The following is a 17,008-nucleotide window of genomic DNA, read 5'->3' as shown; positions in this document are numbered from 1 at the left end:
AATTAAAATTCTCAGTAAATGTATTCAAAATATTCAAATAATTAAATTCAATTATTTAATATGATGATAAAGCAAAGCAAAGCAAGAATTTCCATTAACATACAAACTGGATAAAATTTTCTCACATTTATGTCAGCATGAGGAAAAACAATATGGCGATAGTCGATATTATTATATAACTTGGTAATATTTGAGGGGTAGTTTCATCTCGTTGGAATTTGACTTTCGAAAAATCCGTTTGCCAAAAATAAGCTTTTACGTCAAGCAGTTTAAGCAGAATCGTGGTTAAGAAATTACCTAACTTTTTGGAACACCCTGAATGATTTTTTTAAAAAATTCAAAATATGTAAAAAAAACAAATAAATTATGCTTGTCCCAGCGTTTTCCCGAAAGACTAACCGTTTTTTAAATAACAAATATGTAATTTGAATTTAAAACTTTAGTTTTCTGTGAGCTTGCAGCTCTGCTTGGGAGTAGTACTTCAGTTAATATGTATTAGATATGCGATTTTGGATGTTATTGTCGATGTTGACATATTTACTTCAACACTATCTCAACCTTGTCAATGTAAAACAGTAGATAAATACCAAAACGAATACCCATGGTCAAGGATTATAAACATAATTGTTCTGCGAATGTTAGAAACGTATTAATAGGTACATACATATTTTCGGAAAAAAGATAAGTTCAGAGAAGCACAATACGGCGTATTAAAACAGTTATAAATTCGTAAATGTCAGAAAGACTTAATCTTAGAAACGCATGAAAAAAAAAACTTAGGAAAACATACAGGGTGGTCCAGTATATTGGAGGTTTCGTTTGATCTCTTTTATTTTACTTACAATATACAGGTGCTATGATAGAGCCTATAATATGTATATTACACTTTATTTTGTTAATACATACTCACCGACATGAAAAAAATACCTTAACAGTATTATTTGCTTATTAAAGGGATGACTCAAATCAAATACCTACATAATTTTCTTTTACAATATATCCTTTAAACAAAGCGATTTAAATGAATAGAAAATTTAATCCCTTTTATATAATTTGTAGTCTACAACACATGAATATCTGCGTTGATAGAGATATTCGTCAATAGAGTACTGATATTCTACTACATATTAAAAAAACGGCGTCAGAGTGGCATTGAAATGACAATCGATGATAACTTAGTTATAATAATATGTACAGGGTGGGTCAAATTCGACGCTTTTAAATGGAAACACCCTGTTCAATAGCAGATAGACGAAAACTAATATCGGTGTCTGGAGCTCAATTTTCATCAAAAACATGATAGTGAAAACCGCACATCAATATTTGTTACCGTTTAGGAGTTACAGGGTGTTTTTCAAAAATGTGCATTTTTAACAAATCGCTGTAACTTTTTTGCTATGGAAAATTTTGTATTTCTATGAAAACATTTCCAAAGCACCTTTTTACGTAGAATTTAATGGTAGAAGTACATTTTTTTTAAATTAATAATTTAAGAGTTATCAACAGAAAAATTGATTTTTTATTTGAGACACCCTCTATATTTTTAATTAACTGAAAAGAATTTAAAATTACCTTTCCAAAAATATAGCACACTTGATATTTTGTTATATTCCCCTTCGAAATACAGAATTTTTAACAGTTCGCCACTTTTAACTAGTAGGCTTTGGACCCCTTCTTGATGATATGCCCTTAATGGAACTCGAAAATATATTTTTCCAGCAAGAAGAGGCACCGCTTCAGAACGCTGAAGTTATCAGCAAATTTTTGCAGCCAATTTCAAGAATAATTTAATAGCTAACCAAGATCCCAGCCGTTGGCCGTCGAGGCCACCTGACTTAGTGCCCATGGATCTAATCCTATGGGTACATTTGCGGAAGAATAAAGGTTCCTTATTCTTCCGTATAATCTAGACAAGAATTAAAAATACTTAGCAGTTATGAGAGGGTATCTTTCCCCCTACAGACTTAATGAATTCCGCGAGAAATGTCCAGAAACGGCCCCGGTGCGGCCCCGTCTGTCCATAACAGAAGATGGTCGATATAACAGAAGACGGTTCAACACCTGCAGCAAAATCTCATGTCTTGGTTTGCTATTTATTTTTATTGTTATCAGATATAGTTTAAATGTGTTGATGTTGGTTAAATATATTTTAAGTTGTTATAAAATTCTGCATCTCTCATAGCAAATATTATTTTCGTTTTAATTGATGCTCACAGCTAGATTTTTTTTGCATTACAGCCGGTGCCATTCAAAGCCTACTTATTTAAAGCGGGCGAATTTCTGTATATTCTATCTCTCGAAGAGGAATCGAGCAAAATATCAAGTGTATTATATTTTTGGAAAGGCAATTTTAAATTCTTTTCAATAAATTAAAGATATACAGGGTGTCTCATATAAAAAATCAAATTTTCTGTTGATAATTCTTAAATTATTAATTTTAAAGAAATTATACTTAAACCATTAAATTCTACGTAAAAAGGTGCTTTGAAAATGTTTTCATAAAAATACAAAATTTTCGATAGTAAAAAAGTTACAGCATATTTTTGAAAAACACCCCGTAACTCCGAAACGGTAACAGATATTGATGTGCGGTTTTCGCCATCATGTTTTTCACAAAAATTGAGCTCCAGACACCGATATTAGTTTTTATCTATCTCCTATAGAAAATTAATAAAAAAATAATTTTGATAAAAAAATTAATAAAATTAGTAAAGATAGGAGGATGTGTGCGGTTTGCACACATCCTCCTATGTTTACTAATAACGGAGATACTGTATGATCTCAACTCAAATGGGACACCCTGTATAAAATAGATTTTCATTGAATCATTAGAGTGTATAGAAACAAATTGCGTATTGCAAAAAATTGCATTATAATACTTATTTTATTTAAAATAAGGTACAATTATACTGTAATACAAATTAGTAACATGGAAATAAATATTTATGATGATATATTATAAACAAATTAATCAGGAACAACATATGTGATAGAAGTTATTTCTATATCTTCATTAGTTGTGTTCCTTCTATATTTTTTGGCAGGTGTCGCACCACACTCAGTATTATTGCTGTGTTTAGGTGCATAATTCGATTGATTTAATGTTTCAAGGAAAGCAGTAGATACTGGAACCACTGGAAACCTATTTGACTGACATACAGTATTTTGTGGTAAACTAACATTATGATTTAAATGTTCTGTGGCACTACGACTTGAAGTAGATGGTACAGAATTAACAGATTTGCTTGAACTTAAGCTATTGTCTTCTGAGTCAGACAATATCACCACTCCTTCTGCTTCCGATGCGTCCATGATCTCAAATGTCATTGTGTCACTGATAGAGTTTTGTAAAGTCATTTTTTCACTGTTGTGGGAGTTGTAAAATGATAGCTCTTGGAATAAATCTCTCAACAAATGATATTTTGTTGTGAAATTTAAATTTGTTTGTGTAAGCCTGATCAATTTTTGTTTTACAGAACTATGGTTTAGACATTCTTAAAAAAATATATACAGAAGAGAAACAAAACAAGCATGCAAAAAACTTACCTGCACTTTTATAATAAACTTCTATCATATCAGTAACTCCTAGTTTTGGAGTACATACAATACTCCAAAAGATCCCGAATTTAATTTGAGTTGTTATGTCGCAATATACTATGATAATGCCACCATCTTTATTTTGCTGTATGGTCACAAAATTGTTTTTCTTTAGAATTATATCACAGATCAAACGCCGTGCTTCGATGTTTCTAGAAAACTGTATTAATACTTCGAACATCAACTTCAAATTTCTTCTTCGCTTAAGGTAATTACAACAGTATTCTAGTTCTTTTTTGGAGGTCCAGTTTTGGGGTTCTATGTCAAGTTTAAGCACTTCCATTTTGTCGTCCTGTAAGATTATAAGTTTAAAACGTAAAAGAAAGCAAAAATATAATTATTTACATATTGAAAAACCAATAGTTTCACTGTATATTTAACATTATATGTTATAAAATGAAACATATACGAAAGAGACTGCTTTTCTCCAAACACAGACTGTGAATGACTTTGTTGATATCTTGATATATCAAAATTTAAAAAAGTTAATTCATTTTTCCTATCGGTGAGTTGGACATCGAATTTTTGTAAAGCTTCCAAGACGATTTCTTGTAAATTTTCTTTTTTCATACAGTCGTCTTTGAAACGTGACGGCTCTGCTATCTCTTTCCTTTCTTTATTCATGATAAACTTATTTCTTTTTTACCTATATTACAAAAAATTGGAATATAAACTCGATCATAAACTATTTTTTCTTATAATCATCTTATAATAGAATTTGATTAACAGCTGATTTTGATTATTTGATTTAATAGTTCAAATAAACACGTATTGTTATGGTTACATCTGATAAAAAGAAGATTAGTTTAATAATTCTCTTCTTTAGCAAATAATATGGGCGAGTATCACTAAGGCCTTGCCTGCCAATCCAGATTAAGATTTTTTAAATCATATGCTATAATCATATGTTACGCGTAAAAGTCCTTTGCTAAAGCCATTTATTTTAAAAGAAATGAGGCAAACTTCAGTTTTTTAATCTACAACTTAACACATTAACCTGAAAAATTTGACGTAAAATTAATAAATATTTTTATCATTTAATCAGTGAATAATATTTTTATTTTAGTCTTCTTAGCAAAATAATAATTAAGTTCTAAAATTGTAAATAAATATGGATTTACAAACAAATCCTTATAGAAAAATGATTGCAATGACAGTTTCTAGCATTTTAAAGGAGGCTAATTTTGATACAACAGAAAAAGAAGTCCTAGGAACGCTTACAGAAATGCTTCAAGCATGTAAATATATACATAACAATCATACAGTATCTTAACTTTGCTTACTACTTTCGTTTTTAGTTATATGTGAAATAGGGCTGTTGACTAAGAACTATTGTGAACTTTCTGGCAGATCTGAACCTCTTATTGCTGATGTTATTTTAGGATTTGTTGATATGGGTTAGACATAATTTTTATATGTTTATCATTTATTAATAATTATGAATTTTCAGGTTTCGATTTTAGTTCTCTTGAAGCTTATGTAAAATCAGGGAAACATACTATTTTACCAGCTTTACAGCCCCAACAGCCTCAAAAACAACTTAATATGCTCTCAGCGGGAAAAAAACAAACACTGCCTAGTCATATTCCTGCACATTTTCCACAGTTTCCCGATCCACATGCATATGTTCGAACACCTGTAAGTTATTTTCTAATAATTTTATAAAAAGTCTTTTATTAAACATTTCTTATTTAGACTCACAAACAACCGATAATTGACTATGAATCGGTTAGAGAAAAAGCTGCTGCTCAGAAAAAAGATGTTGAAAAGGCTTTGACAAAGTTTCTTGCCAAGACAAGTGCCACTCATAACCTTTTTGATACTGAAGAAGGGAATATTTTTCCATGTATGTTGACATTAATTATTCATTTTCAAATTGCTTTTATATCTAATTTATTTTAGTAATTGCTCTTAAGCCACCGTATCCACCATATTTGAGCGCATTGTTGCCTCAGGATCAAATATTTGATCCAGAAGATTTGGATTCTGATCCGAAGTCTTTAATTATGCAACAACAGAAAGAACATAAAGAGGCACAGAATGCAAGGGAAGAAAAACTAGAGGAACCTATGGAAGAAGATGAACAGCCACTAAATGACACAATAAAGTCTGAAGATAATGCACAGAGTAATGCATTTATTGATAATCCGTATTTAGCCGCTACAAAGATGCCTTCTAAAGATATCATAGATGTGTGTTAATGTTTAATAATAGATTTAAAAACATATTTATATTTTTTTTGATAAATAAACCTACCCCCTAGTTGTATATATATTTTTGGTTTACAAGCAATAAAGTTCCAGATTTTGAAAAAATGTGTAATTTGTAATATTTTAAGATTATTTATGCGCGATTACACAAATTATAAAACGCACAGAATTAATGTACATACCATTACTGGATCTGTGTCTGCGAAAATGCAGACACTATATTGGAGTATTATTAATTTACTACAAAGTACAAAACATAATATTTAAATAAAACAATATATTTTATAGATACTTTTCAGGGAGAATCATAGGAGAATCCGCGCCATTTATTTTATATTTCTCTATGGTTCACGCGTCCACGCTGACTACTGACCATAGACAAACTAACAAAAGCTTTTGTTAGTTTATCTATGCTACCAGAGAAGTAAATTATAAATAGAAATATGACTTGACAATTTAAGCCTAACAAATAAAAGAGAAGAACAGATGCTGACTTCGGAAGCCTGCACCGATTGCACTTAAAACGTCAAAGATGTCAATAGCCAATAAATTTCCTATCATTTCCTATTAGTTTAAATGAGTTATCAAAAATTGGTGAATTATTTTTACAATGACTTAAAGAAAAACAATATAATGCTTGCGCAAACCTAAATTAAAACGTAACAGTGCTAGACGCAAGTGTACTTCGAGTTTTCGTTGCAAACTCGTTGGTTAAACGAGTTCTTCATCCTGCCCAATACACACATAATTTCCGCTGGTACCATTTGATTAAAGAGAAACATTCTCCGGTAGAATTATGTAATTAAATCAACGATGTTACAATCGTGTCCTGATTATCACGAATATGTGTTTGGACGGTCGAAGTAATTTGTAATAGTTGGGTGTTGAGGCCAGTACGATACATATCAGAATTAACAATTTAAGATCAATTTTTGAAGAATTATGATGAGTTATAATATCAAATGGATTATTCCCACTTTAAGAGCACCCTCCAGCTTGTGGAAGTGGGCCAGTACAATTACCATGGTTGCTGTAGGACTGTTTAGTAAAATATTAATAAGTAAGTACGTTTTCTTTAATATAATATATAAGAGAGATTTGCAAATATTATTTATAGTTTTCAATTGTCTTTATATACTCCTTTATACAACTACAATGTTTATATTACAACTACAACATTACAGATAGTTGTAGTTGTAATATAAACATTGTGTAAGTAGTCATTGCGGCATTTGAACAGACTGTTTGACAGTTTACTGCTCGCATCACACCTTTTCTGTTTTACTATTTCTTTTGCTGTTTTTGCTATCTGTTTTACTGTATCTATGCTGTCAGCTTTAAACCTCTATAAAGAGAGAGCCAAAACATTAAAATAGGTAGCAAAAATGGCGAAAGAGTAAAAACAGTGAAACAGAAAACAGACCGCAAAATCAGTAAAAGTCTGCTGCCTGTCTAAAGTTGTAGGTAATTTAAAGGCAGTGGGGAAGTTCAATATACAACAGTTTTATCTTACTTTACTTAAGTTTAAATATACTAATTTTATTCTTTTGAATATAAATTTTATGTTTAAAATTATTAATTTTCTGTTTCAATTTTCAATTGCATTTCTAATCACAAAGATGGTAAGTACAATTCCTAAAATTTAGATTTGTTCACCATAGCTATCATTTTAAGGAGGCTTAAGTGCTTTACATTAAAAAATTAACTACATTCAACGCTAAATATGGTTTAATTATCACAATCAGACATTTTTGTACAAAGGCACACTTGATTTCATCTGTTACGTATTGTAAACTTTTTTAGAATGTAGCTAGGCAAAAAGTAGTGTTACACAATTTGGAAATTTCCTATTTCATAAATTGTTACTCAGTTTTTTTAAACTAATAAATAAAATGATGCTATTTTTTATTTTTCTACTTTTCAGAATTGTTGAATAAGTCAAAAATACACAATAGACATATCATATCAAATTTACTGGAAAAAAGGGATAAATCTAGACCTCTGGTTACTGTTTCCAATCACCATTCGTGCTTTGATGATCCAGGGATATGGGGTATGTATGTGAAAAAATAGGAAACTTAAAATTTCTACATATAAAAATTATTACTCTTGTATCTAAATAGGTACATAAAATATTGTAAGTGTATTTTAATCAATTCTAACAGGTTATCAACATTTTAATTTAGAACAATGAAAACTATAAAAAGTGAATTTATTTAGCTCTGATAAATGGGTAAATTTTTTATTAGTCCTGATTAACAGAAATGATAATACAAATTTTGTAGCCTGTTAATATTCGATGGAGTAATTTAAAGCTATTAAAAAATGTTATTTGTATAATAGGAGTTTTATTTTTATTAAGAAATGTATTTAGTTTTTAACAAGAAACACTTTAGATTTTTTTATAATAAATGTAGATACGTCTAATAGTTCATCAAGTTTTTTTGTTTGTTTTACTTAAACACATCATTTATCTTGAGTTAATTAATTATGCTTTTCTGTCATTATTTTTTTTTCAATATGGATATTTATCGTCCATTTTATTTTTGATTAATTATATATTTTTATTTATCTTATTTTTTAAATACTTTTGAACAATTAAGATTATTTTTTTTTCTATCATGAGTTTATTGCCTACATACAACAGTATTTTAGGAATTTTTATTTTTTAAGTATTTTATGTTTTCTTTGTTTAAGCATGTTGCAAAATCTGATATTTTATCAATTATAGTCGTTTTAATTGAGTATATACAGGGTGTCCCAGGCTAAGCGTGCATTAAAAGTTTCTAGAGAACTACAATATCTAGATCGGACATTTTTTGCACATCATTGTTTTACAATGAGATCTATTGATTAAAAATATTTTCAATATGGCAGCACTTCCAGGAAGTTGACAGCAACTTTCGTATTTTAAATGTTTTGTTTTATTACATACTTAAATTCTCTGTAAAATTTTATGAATTTTGATATTAAACGCTCTATATCTAACATGAACCGTTTTTGAGAAAAAAAAATATTTAAAATTTTTGGACGAAAAAAACTGCTTGCCAAAAATATGTGTATAGTCTAAACGTCAAATTTAGTGATTACCACAGCCACTGTGCCATAAAGAGAAGACATCGTGGCTATCTATTTCAAAAATTAAATTGTTTGAATGTCATATAATAATGACTGCAGCTGTCATGGAATTGAGAGATTAAAAAAGTATCATAAATAATTTTTTTCAAATGGCAACCCACTTTTTTTATTCCACTAGTGAAAAGGCTTTTCAATTCGCTACTTTTTGACTATACATGTTCCTATACCTAAAATAAATCGTTTTTAAGTTATTTAAGATTTAGTTTTAAAGCATATATTTTTCTTGATTTTAACAAGTAACCTATGACTTTAAACGTCAAGTGATGTAGAACAATAGATCTGGCCATGTCATATTGTGACACTTTGTTCAAAAAGCAGTATGTTATCGATCATCCAGCAAGCCAACTTTGCGTTTTTTTTTTCAGGGTTGATACAGTACATTATTAAGAAAAAAAAACTCAAAATTTAAGTGAGGATGCAGTCAATAATCACCACATAGGCTAATAAAACTACTTTTTTCAAATTTGTCAAGCTTTCGAGAATTTTATTCCCATCATCAGGACAGTTTGACTGAGTCAATTAGCAAAAAAACATCCTCTGCACAAAAAGGCCTTAAAAACTAGCCTCGTATGACATTGGAATACAAGGACATTTCCTTTATAAAATATTAAAATATATATCCAACGACATTACTTTTCTTTTAAACACAAACAAAAAAAAATCTTTTTGCTAATTGACTCAGTCAAACTGTCCTGATGATGGGAATAAAATTCTCGAAAGCTTGACAAATTTGAAAAAAGTAGTTTTATTAGCTTATGTGGTGATTATTGACTGCATCCTCACTTAAATTTTGAGTTTTTTTTTTCTTAACTTAGTCAGTCACGACTGACCTGCTATTTTTGTACATTATTAATATAATTAATAATATGAACTATTATAAATCACTACGGAGCGAAAATACGAGATATATTTTTATAAATACACTTTTTAAACTTTTAAGCAACAGTATTTACAATATAGGAAATTCAAATAGTTTGTTTTCTGACAGATGGAAATAAATTGTCTGACTTTTTGACACTTAATGAAAAAGGAAGCTAGATAAAATGAAGAAAAATATACGTTTTCAAACTAAATCTTAAATAACTTAAAAACGATTAATTTTTGGTATAGGAACATGTATAGTTAAAAAGTAACGAATTGTAAAACCTTTTCACTAGGGAAATAAAAAAAGTAGGTTCCATTTGAAAAAAATGTTTTATGATAACTTTTTAATCACTCAATTCCATGACAGCTACCGCCATTATCATACGACCTTTGAATAATTTAATTTTTGAAATAGATAGCTACATGTCTTCTCTTTATGTGACAGTAGCTCTAGCAATCACTAAATTTGACTTTTAGGCTATACAAAATTTTTTGAGAGGTAGTTTTTTTCGTCCAAAAATTTTAAATATTTTTTTTCTTAAAAACGGTTAATGTTTGATAAGAGTGTTTAACATCAATATTCATAGAATTTTACAGAGAATGTAAGAATGTAATAAAAAATAGGGGCGGCTATTTAAAATAAGAAAGTTGTAGCCAACTTCCGGTATTTCCGGAAGTGCCGCCATATTGAAAATATTTTTAATCGATATATCTCGTTGTGAAACAGTAATGTGCAAAAAATCTCCGATCTAGATATTGTGGTTCTCTATAAACTTCTAATGCACGCTCAACCTGGAACACCCTGTATACTATATTACTTATAAATTAAATTGTGTTATTCAGATATCCTGATGGATGACATTGGCACACCCTGTATAGATGGAATATTAAAACCATTTAACGCTGGTTTTTTTCGTTTTTTAGGTACGCTCGGTTTAAAACACCTGCTGAGACCATCGAAAATGCGCTGGTCATTGGCGGCCCACGACATTTGTTTCACCCGCGCCCAGCATTCCTACTTTTTCAGTTTGGGCAAGTGCGTCCCTGTAGTACGCGGCGCGGGGGTGTACCAAGATGCCGTCGATTTCATGATAGAAAAATTGGGCAAAGGTGATTGGGTTCATATATTTCCGGAAGGTAAGTGCCTATTGTGTGGTGTAGATTATTTTGTATTAGTAAAATCACAGATCATACAGATTATAAACTTTGTTTTCTCTTTATAGTTTTTCGTGGTTCCAATTTTCGGAATCGGGTACTAGTTAGGTGACTCGTTTGCGCACATAGCACGCCCACTTATGGCCTCTAAAATTGTGCACAGCGCCTGAACGGCCCAGTTATTAGAGAGATGTCGGAAAACCGAATAGCGTCATGCAGTATTTACGCGTACCTTATCATGGTTACGATATGCGCGAGTCAATTTTTAACGCAACACCCGCTTATAACGTTACCGCCTGACGTAATTTGCGGATCAATTAGACCAAGCGCTATTTCTAAATAACGTTTAAAAATTGCTTAAATGGGCATGTGCGGGTAGATTTGACAACCGGGGCCGGCCGGCGAGCGGCGAGATCTTTTATTTTAGGTTATGTTTGAATTGTTTTGAATTATTACTTTACTTTTATTAGGTAATTTGATATTTAAGTAGCTGGGATTAGTTTTAATTAAATAAATATGGCCCAAAATATAGATTCCACCTCTTCCAATATTAAAGAACCTATAAAGAGGCTTAGGTTTACAGCAGATGACGACTTAGCCCTTCTAAGAGAATTTGTTGCTTGTTGCCCTAAACCCACTGGCAGACGTTGAACAATGAAGCACTGGAAATAAGCACTTTAGCCCTTTTGTTTTAAAATACCTAGTAAAAAAAAGCTAGGTTAAGTTTAAATAGCGGACGCGACGCGAACAGAATTCTTTCCGATCCGATAACTATAAATGAAGAGAGTTAATACCACCTCACGTAAAGGAAATAACACCTGGCCTTATTAACGTCCATGCACGCTATTCGGTTTAGCGATATCTCTCTATTACGCTGTTTATTGTTATTTTACGCGAGTTTATTTTTGCGCACAGGAAATTTTACTCGTTTGCACATCGTCATAAAAAACAATTTTCGTACCACGAATTAGGGATAATATTTTTATCTGTATACATATAGTACACCTAATCTGTGGTAAAATCTTTCCTAGATATTAGAGAACAACGGCATACGGTCGAGTCGGCCGCTGCTGGCACGTATACGTAGACGTAGAGAATCTTTTACGTGTATAAAAAATAAAAAATATAAGAAATGCGCATGCGTACGTAAACGTTTACGTGTTTGTAGGCTGACTCGACCGTATGCCGTTGTTCTCTATTTACAGTAGAGATGTGGAAAAGAGTCACGAGCTCCGCTAACGGTTTTGCTCTATGATTTATGGTTTGGAATCAATAAACTTGTCTAGAATTCTAAGTAGAATCTTAAGATGCAATAAACTACAGGGTAGTCGATTTAAAAAAAATTGGTCAAGTGCGAGTCGGACTCGCGCACGAAGGGTTCCGTACCATTCATTATCTATACAAAATTAGACACTGTATTATTATAAATATTTTTATATATATATATATAATTTTAAAAAAATGAAGAAACACATTACTAAAAATTGTATTAATCAATAATAAATATGTAAAAAGTAAAAATAAACATGTAAAAATTAAAAAAAAAAGGATTAAAAAAAAGTCGCCTTGACTAGGATTCGAACCTGCCTTACTACGGCTCCAACGTCATAGCAGCGTAAAGTCCTAAGGCTTTAACCACGTGGCCACCGAGGACTTGAAAGATTCTATGTAAAATTCTTACTTAAAAGATAATGTTTAGCGAAAGTAATTTTTTATTTATAAACATTTATTTAATTCTGTTTTTAGTATTTGTTCTTATAACGGCAACATAGATACATTATCTGTAAAAATTTCAAATGCCTAGCTATAAAGGTTCATAAGATAGAGCTTTGTGACAGACGGACGGACAACGAAGTTTTAGTAATAATAATATATACAGGGTGTTTCAAAACATATGCGAAAAACTTCAGGGGGTGATTCCTTGTTCAAAATAAAGGGTAGTTTGCTTCATAAACGTTGGGTCAAAAGTCAACCATTAGGGAGATATCGCGGTACAAAGATGGCGGAAAAATAATGTTTTTATTTTTTATCTTGAAAACGATAAGAGATAGACTAACAAAATTTTATGGAAGCATTACTGTTATGAAAACACACTTTCTGATAATTTTTTCATTTTTTTAAAATGAGTGGAAGGGGTTGAAATAAACTACCCCTATCATTCTTGTTAACGAAATTTAAAGAAAAATCTTATCAAACACATGCAAAAAAATTAATTTGGATAGTTTAGTTTGTTTAGAAACTTTTTCATCTCTTGTATTTTTTTGATAAAACTCACCGATTTGAAATTAAAAAATAAAATGTAAAGCATTACATGCCAGGACAAAAAACATTTTCTGATAAAGAATCTAGTGGGCTGCTGTAATTTTTTTAGGAAAACATCTAGTCGGCCGCTGTTACTTTTAAGGATGTTCCTAATATTATTTTATTTGACATTACTCTACTGCAATACGTTATTATCTAGATGATTATTATTATCGTTATTATCACTAGATTCTTAATCTAAAAATGTTTTTTGTCCTGACATGTAATGCTTTACATTTTATTTTTTAATTTCAAATCGGTGAGTTTTATCAAAGAAACTTTCCGCCATTTTTGTACCGCGATATCTCCCTAATGGTTGACTTTTGACCCAACGTTTATAAAGCAAACTACCCTTTATTTTGAACAAGGAATCACCCCCTAAAGTTTTTCGCATTTGTTTTGAAACACCCTGTATATCCCATCGTGCGTGAAGAAAGCTTTGATTAATCCTGTGTAATGATAAAGATTTTTTTTACATAACCGCTGTAGACATTACAATGAACGCTGAGAATAGTTGGAGTCGTTGGACAATGTTTTTTTTGTCTTTTCCAGGTAAAGTGAACATGACCAAGGAATATATTAGGTTAAAATGGGGCGTTGGCAGGATGATATTCGAGTCGCCCATCCCGCCCATCGTGGTTCCGATCTGGCACGTGGGAATGGACGACGTGCTACCGAACGAACCGCCCTACGTTTTGAGGTTATGGAAGAATCTAACTTTCAATTACGGCGAACCCATAGACACAACGGATATGGTAAGTAAATAAGGAATAATACTATAGAATTATATATCATTTGATAAGACTATAAAAACGTTGATCTAATAACAATTTGACGTTTATACTATTACGCGAAATGCAACTTTTTTCCAAAGCCTACCATGACTTCACTGAATCATCTTTCTAGTTCACTATTATTAATATCTTAATTATTAGATATTAATACATCTGGTATTATGGTATTCAGGTATTTCGTTGATTTTAAAATAAACTAACTGTTTCTATCTTATTTTTTTGTTTGAATGGGCCTAATCAAGAGGGCTACTGATACTGTATTGTAAAAATAAGGTAATTAAGGGTTTATTTTTTGGTATTTATTATAATTTTGCTAATATCTTCGGTTTGAAAGAAGAGATCAACTTTTTAACCCTTTATCGTATTTAATTTTTTTGAAAAAACGCGCTATGTTTGTTAAATTGTAAGAAAGCGCCCCCTAGAGTCTACGTTCACAACCTTATTATTATTATTTTTGTGGTATAATATAGAGTAAGGAACGCTCTTTTAAACGAGCACTCGTTTGTTGGATTCTGATCATCCAGTCCGGAGTTATTAACATTTAAATCAAGATAGATCTAACCTTCCCCCACTACTTTATTTTAGCAGATAGGGGAAAATGGTTCTAACAAAAAAAATCCAAAATTTACTGAAAATTATAAAGCTATTATTTATAGTACCTATTATCTAGGCAAAATTCTGTAAAAAATCTATTTTCTTATTTCCCATAGCTGTTGCGCCACCTAGCGGCCGTTTTACAAACTTGAAACTAATTTCCAGCAATTTCTTATAGCCCCTTTAGTTATAAATATTTTTTTCCGTAAGCCCTACGGCTCATACTTTCCGAGATACAGCCGAGAGCTGTTCTTAGTGGGACACCCGGTACAGCGTAATAGACTTTTAAAATGCTACTTTTATTCACGTAGGTTATAACATCTAAACGGAAAACTTTGTTTCCTTGTTAAAGGTGAGAGCTCTGAAAGCGCAGAACGCGTCGGACGAAGAGGCGAGGAAACACATAACGGATTTTCTCCAAGAAAGACTGCAAGAACTGAAAATAGAAACGGAAGCGTTGCACGCGCAGCACTTCAAGCTGAAATCTTGATAATCGTTTGGTAGGTTTTAAAAGAGAACGGTGTGACTGAATTTACTTTACTATTAGCTCTGTGTAACACGGCCCTGCTTTGTTCAAAAGAAGCTATAATATAATCTGTAAGATCTGGCTAATAAATTATTCTGGACTTTAAAAGTTAAAATGTTATAGCATATAGTTAAAAATACAATATTTTTTTATTAACATATATAAAAGCTTATCTGTATAGTTATTTTTTGGATAAATATATTATATTATTCCAAAATAATAAAAAAAATCAAACAACCAAGTATTATAGACTGATACTAATATTAAGATGAATTATTAAGACCTGTATATGACGTTTGCTTAACCATAGATTATAAAACTAAACAGCAATTTTTATAAGATTTAAAAACAAGTTACTAAACTAGTGGATGGAGGGGTGACCGTCGTGCTTTTGTTCCATGGCAAGAGTTTAAAAATCTACCCAGTGAGCATTTTATTCCTTTAAGGGTGTTCTAGGTGACGTCGTTGTTACGTTACCAAGCCCTTCTTTTGCCTGATAAAAATGAATAAAACTACACTCACCGGCAAAAAAAACTGGTCCCAATTTCAAAGTTGGATTTCTCGCGAACCGCTCATTAGATTTTGATGATTTTTTTTCAATTGTAAATTAATTCCTTCTTAACGGATGCTACGTCAGCAATTTTTATTCCGAATTTATTTTGAGCATATACACGGCACAACAATAAGACGAAGTTTTTTGCCCGAACTTTGTAACACCCTGTAGGGTGCAGCAGGTGTAGTAGCTATTGCGAAATCAAATCACATTGAAGCCTCATCTTTGTGAGCATTTTGTTTTTTTAATCACGACATTATCTCTGTTTGTATTGGTGATACGCTGCTTTAAACGAACGCATCGAAAAAAGCTTTAAAAACAAATCAAACATCAGAACGTAGGCAAGTTTAATTTGAAAACTAACTAAAACATGAAAATTAAAAAGAATGGTAAAGAAATTTTAAGGGACTAATATCTAGTGTCCACTCGCCGACCGATTCCAGGCATCCTGGACTGTTGTTCAAAATATACCCAGTACCCAGGGTATTGGAGACATAACGTTGACTTCGCCCACTCTCAATTAAAGCCACAATACAAGCAACATCCGTTACAGATAATGGCATTTTTTAATTTGACAGTCGTTGTGGTCATATTGCAAATACTCATAAATCCGTTTTCGCCTATGTCGCCTTGATTATTTACACATAAATTTTTCCGAGACGTTCGTTTTAAAACAGCATATCTCCAATACAAAAAGAGATAATGTGGCGATTAAAAAAACGAAATGCTCACAAAAGATGAAGCTACAATGTGATGTAATTTAGCAATAGCTACTACCTCTGCTGCACCCTACAGGGTGTTACAAAGTTCGGGCAAAAAACATCGTCTTATTGTTGTGCCCTGTATATGCTCAAAATAAATTCGGAATAAAAATTGCTGACGTAGCATCCGTTAAGAAGGAATTAATTTACAATTTAAAAAAAAAATATCAAAATCTAATGAGTGGTTCACGAGAAATCCAACTTTGAAATTGGGTCTAATTTTTGGTGGTCGGTTTTTTTTGCCGGCGAGTTTATATTAAAAAATTCTCTATTAAAATTACTAGATATTTGAAAAATTATTATTAAATGAAGTCTAAATAAAATTTAAATGAGTTAAAAAAAATAAATAATTAAATGAAGAGAAAGTCTGAAATAAATTTAATAGTATGTACGCAAATATAAAAAAAATATTAGAAATTTCTGTCAAACTAATACAAGTCTGATATTTTAAAATAAGTTTAGAAGATACATGGATTATACACGGTGGGCCGAACTGTATTCCAGAAACTTCGGCA

At 31.1% G+C, this 17,008-nt stretch overlaps 3 protein-coding genes across 3 annotated transcripts; 2 read left to right on the top strand and 1 right to left on the bottom strand.

Annotated features, from left to right (window-relative positions):
- Positions 1 to 2,858: 2,858 nt before the first annotated feature.
- On the bottom strand, positions 2,859 to 4,359 carry LOC115884938. The gene is made up of 3 exons (XM_030903659.1): positions 3,943 to 4,359; positions 3,547 to 3,889; positions 2,859 to 3,494 (listed from the first exon to the last, which is right to left on the bottom strand). Exons 1-3 carry the CDS (start codon positions 4,219 to 4,221, stop codon positions 2,968 to 2,970), a joined length of 1,149 nt encoding a protein of 382 aa, XP_030759519.1. The 5' UTR covers positions 4,222 to 4,359; the 3' UTR covers positions 2,859 to 2,967.
- A 243-nt stretch (positions 4,360 to 4,602) lies between these two features.
- Positions 4,603 to 5,865, top strand: LOC115884855 (transcription initiation factor TFIID subunit 8-like). Its single transcript, XM_030903564.1, has 5 exons — positions 4,603 to 4,835; positions 4,896 to 4,994; positions 5,048 to 5,235; positions 5,293 to 5,443; positions 5,500 to 5,865. The coding sequence occupies exons 1-5, from the start codon at positions 4,709 to 4,711 to the stop codon at positions 5,796 to 5,798; spliced, it is 864 nt and encodes a 287-aa protein (XP_030759424.1). The 5' UTR covers positions 4,603 to 4,708; the 3' UTR covers positions 5,799 to 5,865.
- Positions 5,866 to 6,340: 475 nt separating this feature from the next.
- Positions 6,341 to 15,773, top strand: LOC115884929 (tafazzin homolog). Its single transcript, XM_030903650.1, has 5 exons — positions 6,341 to 6,867; positions 7,732 to 7,860; positions 10,734 to 10,946; positions 13,818 to 14,020; positions 15,006 to 15,773. Exons 1-5 carry the CDS (start codon positions 6,750 to 6,752, stop codon positions 15,141 to 15,143), a joined length of 801 nt encoding a protein of 266 aa, XP_030759510.1. The 5' UTR covers positions 6,341 to 6,749; the 3' UTR covers positions 15,144 to 15,773.
- The last annotated feature ends 1,235 nt before the right edge of the window (positions 15,774 to 17,008 follow it).

The sequence above is a fragment of the Sitophilus oryzae genome, unplaced genomic scaffold (assembly GCF_002938485.1).
Source record: "Sitophilus oryzae breed Bouriz unplaced genomic scaffold, Soryzae_2.0 scaffold_358_pilon_pilon, whole genome shotgun sequence".
Classification (NCBI taxonomy): domain Eukaryota; kingdom Metazoa; phylum Arthropoda; class Insecta; order Coleoptera; family Curculionidae; genus Sitophilus; species Sitophilus oryzae.
Note: the sequence above shows the minus strand (reverse complement) of the source record. Positions and strands in the feature narration are given on the sequence as shown.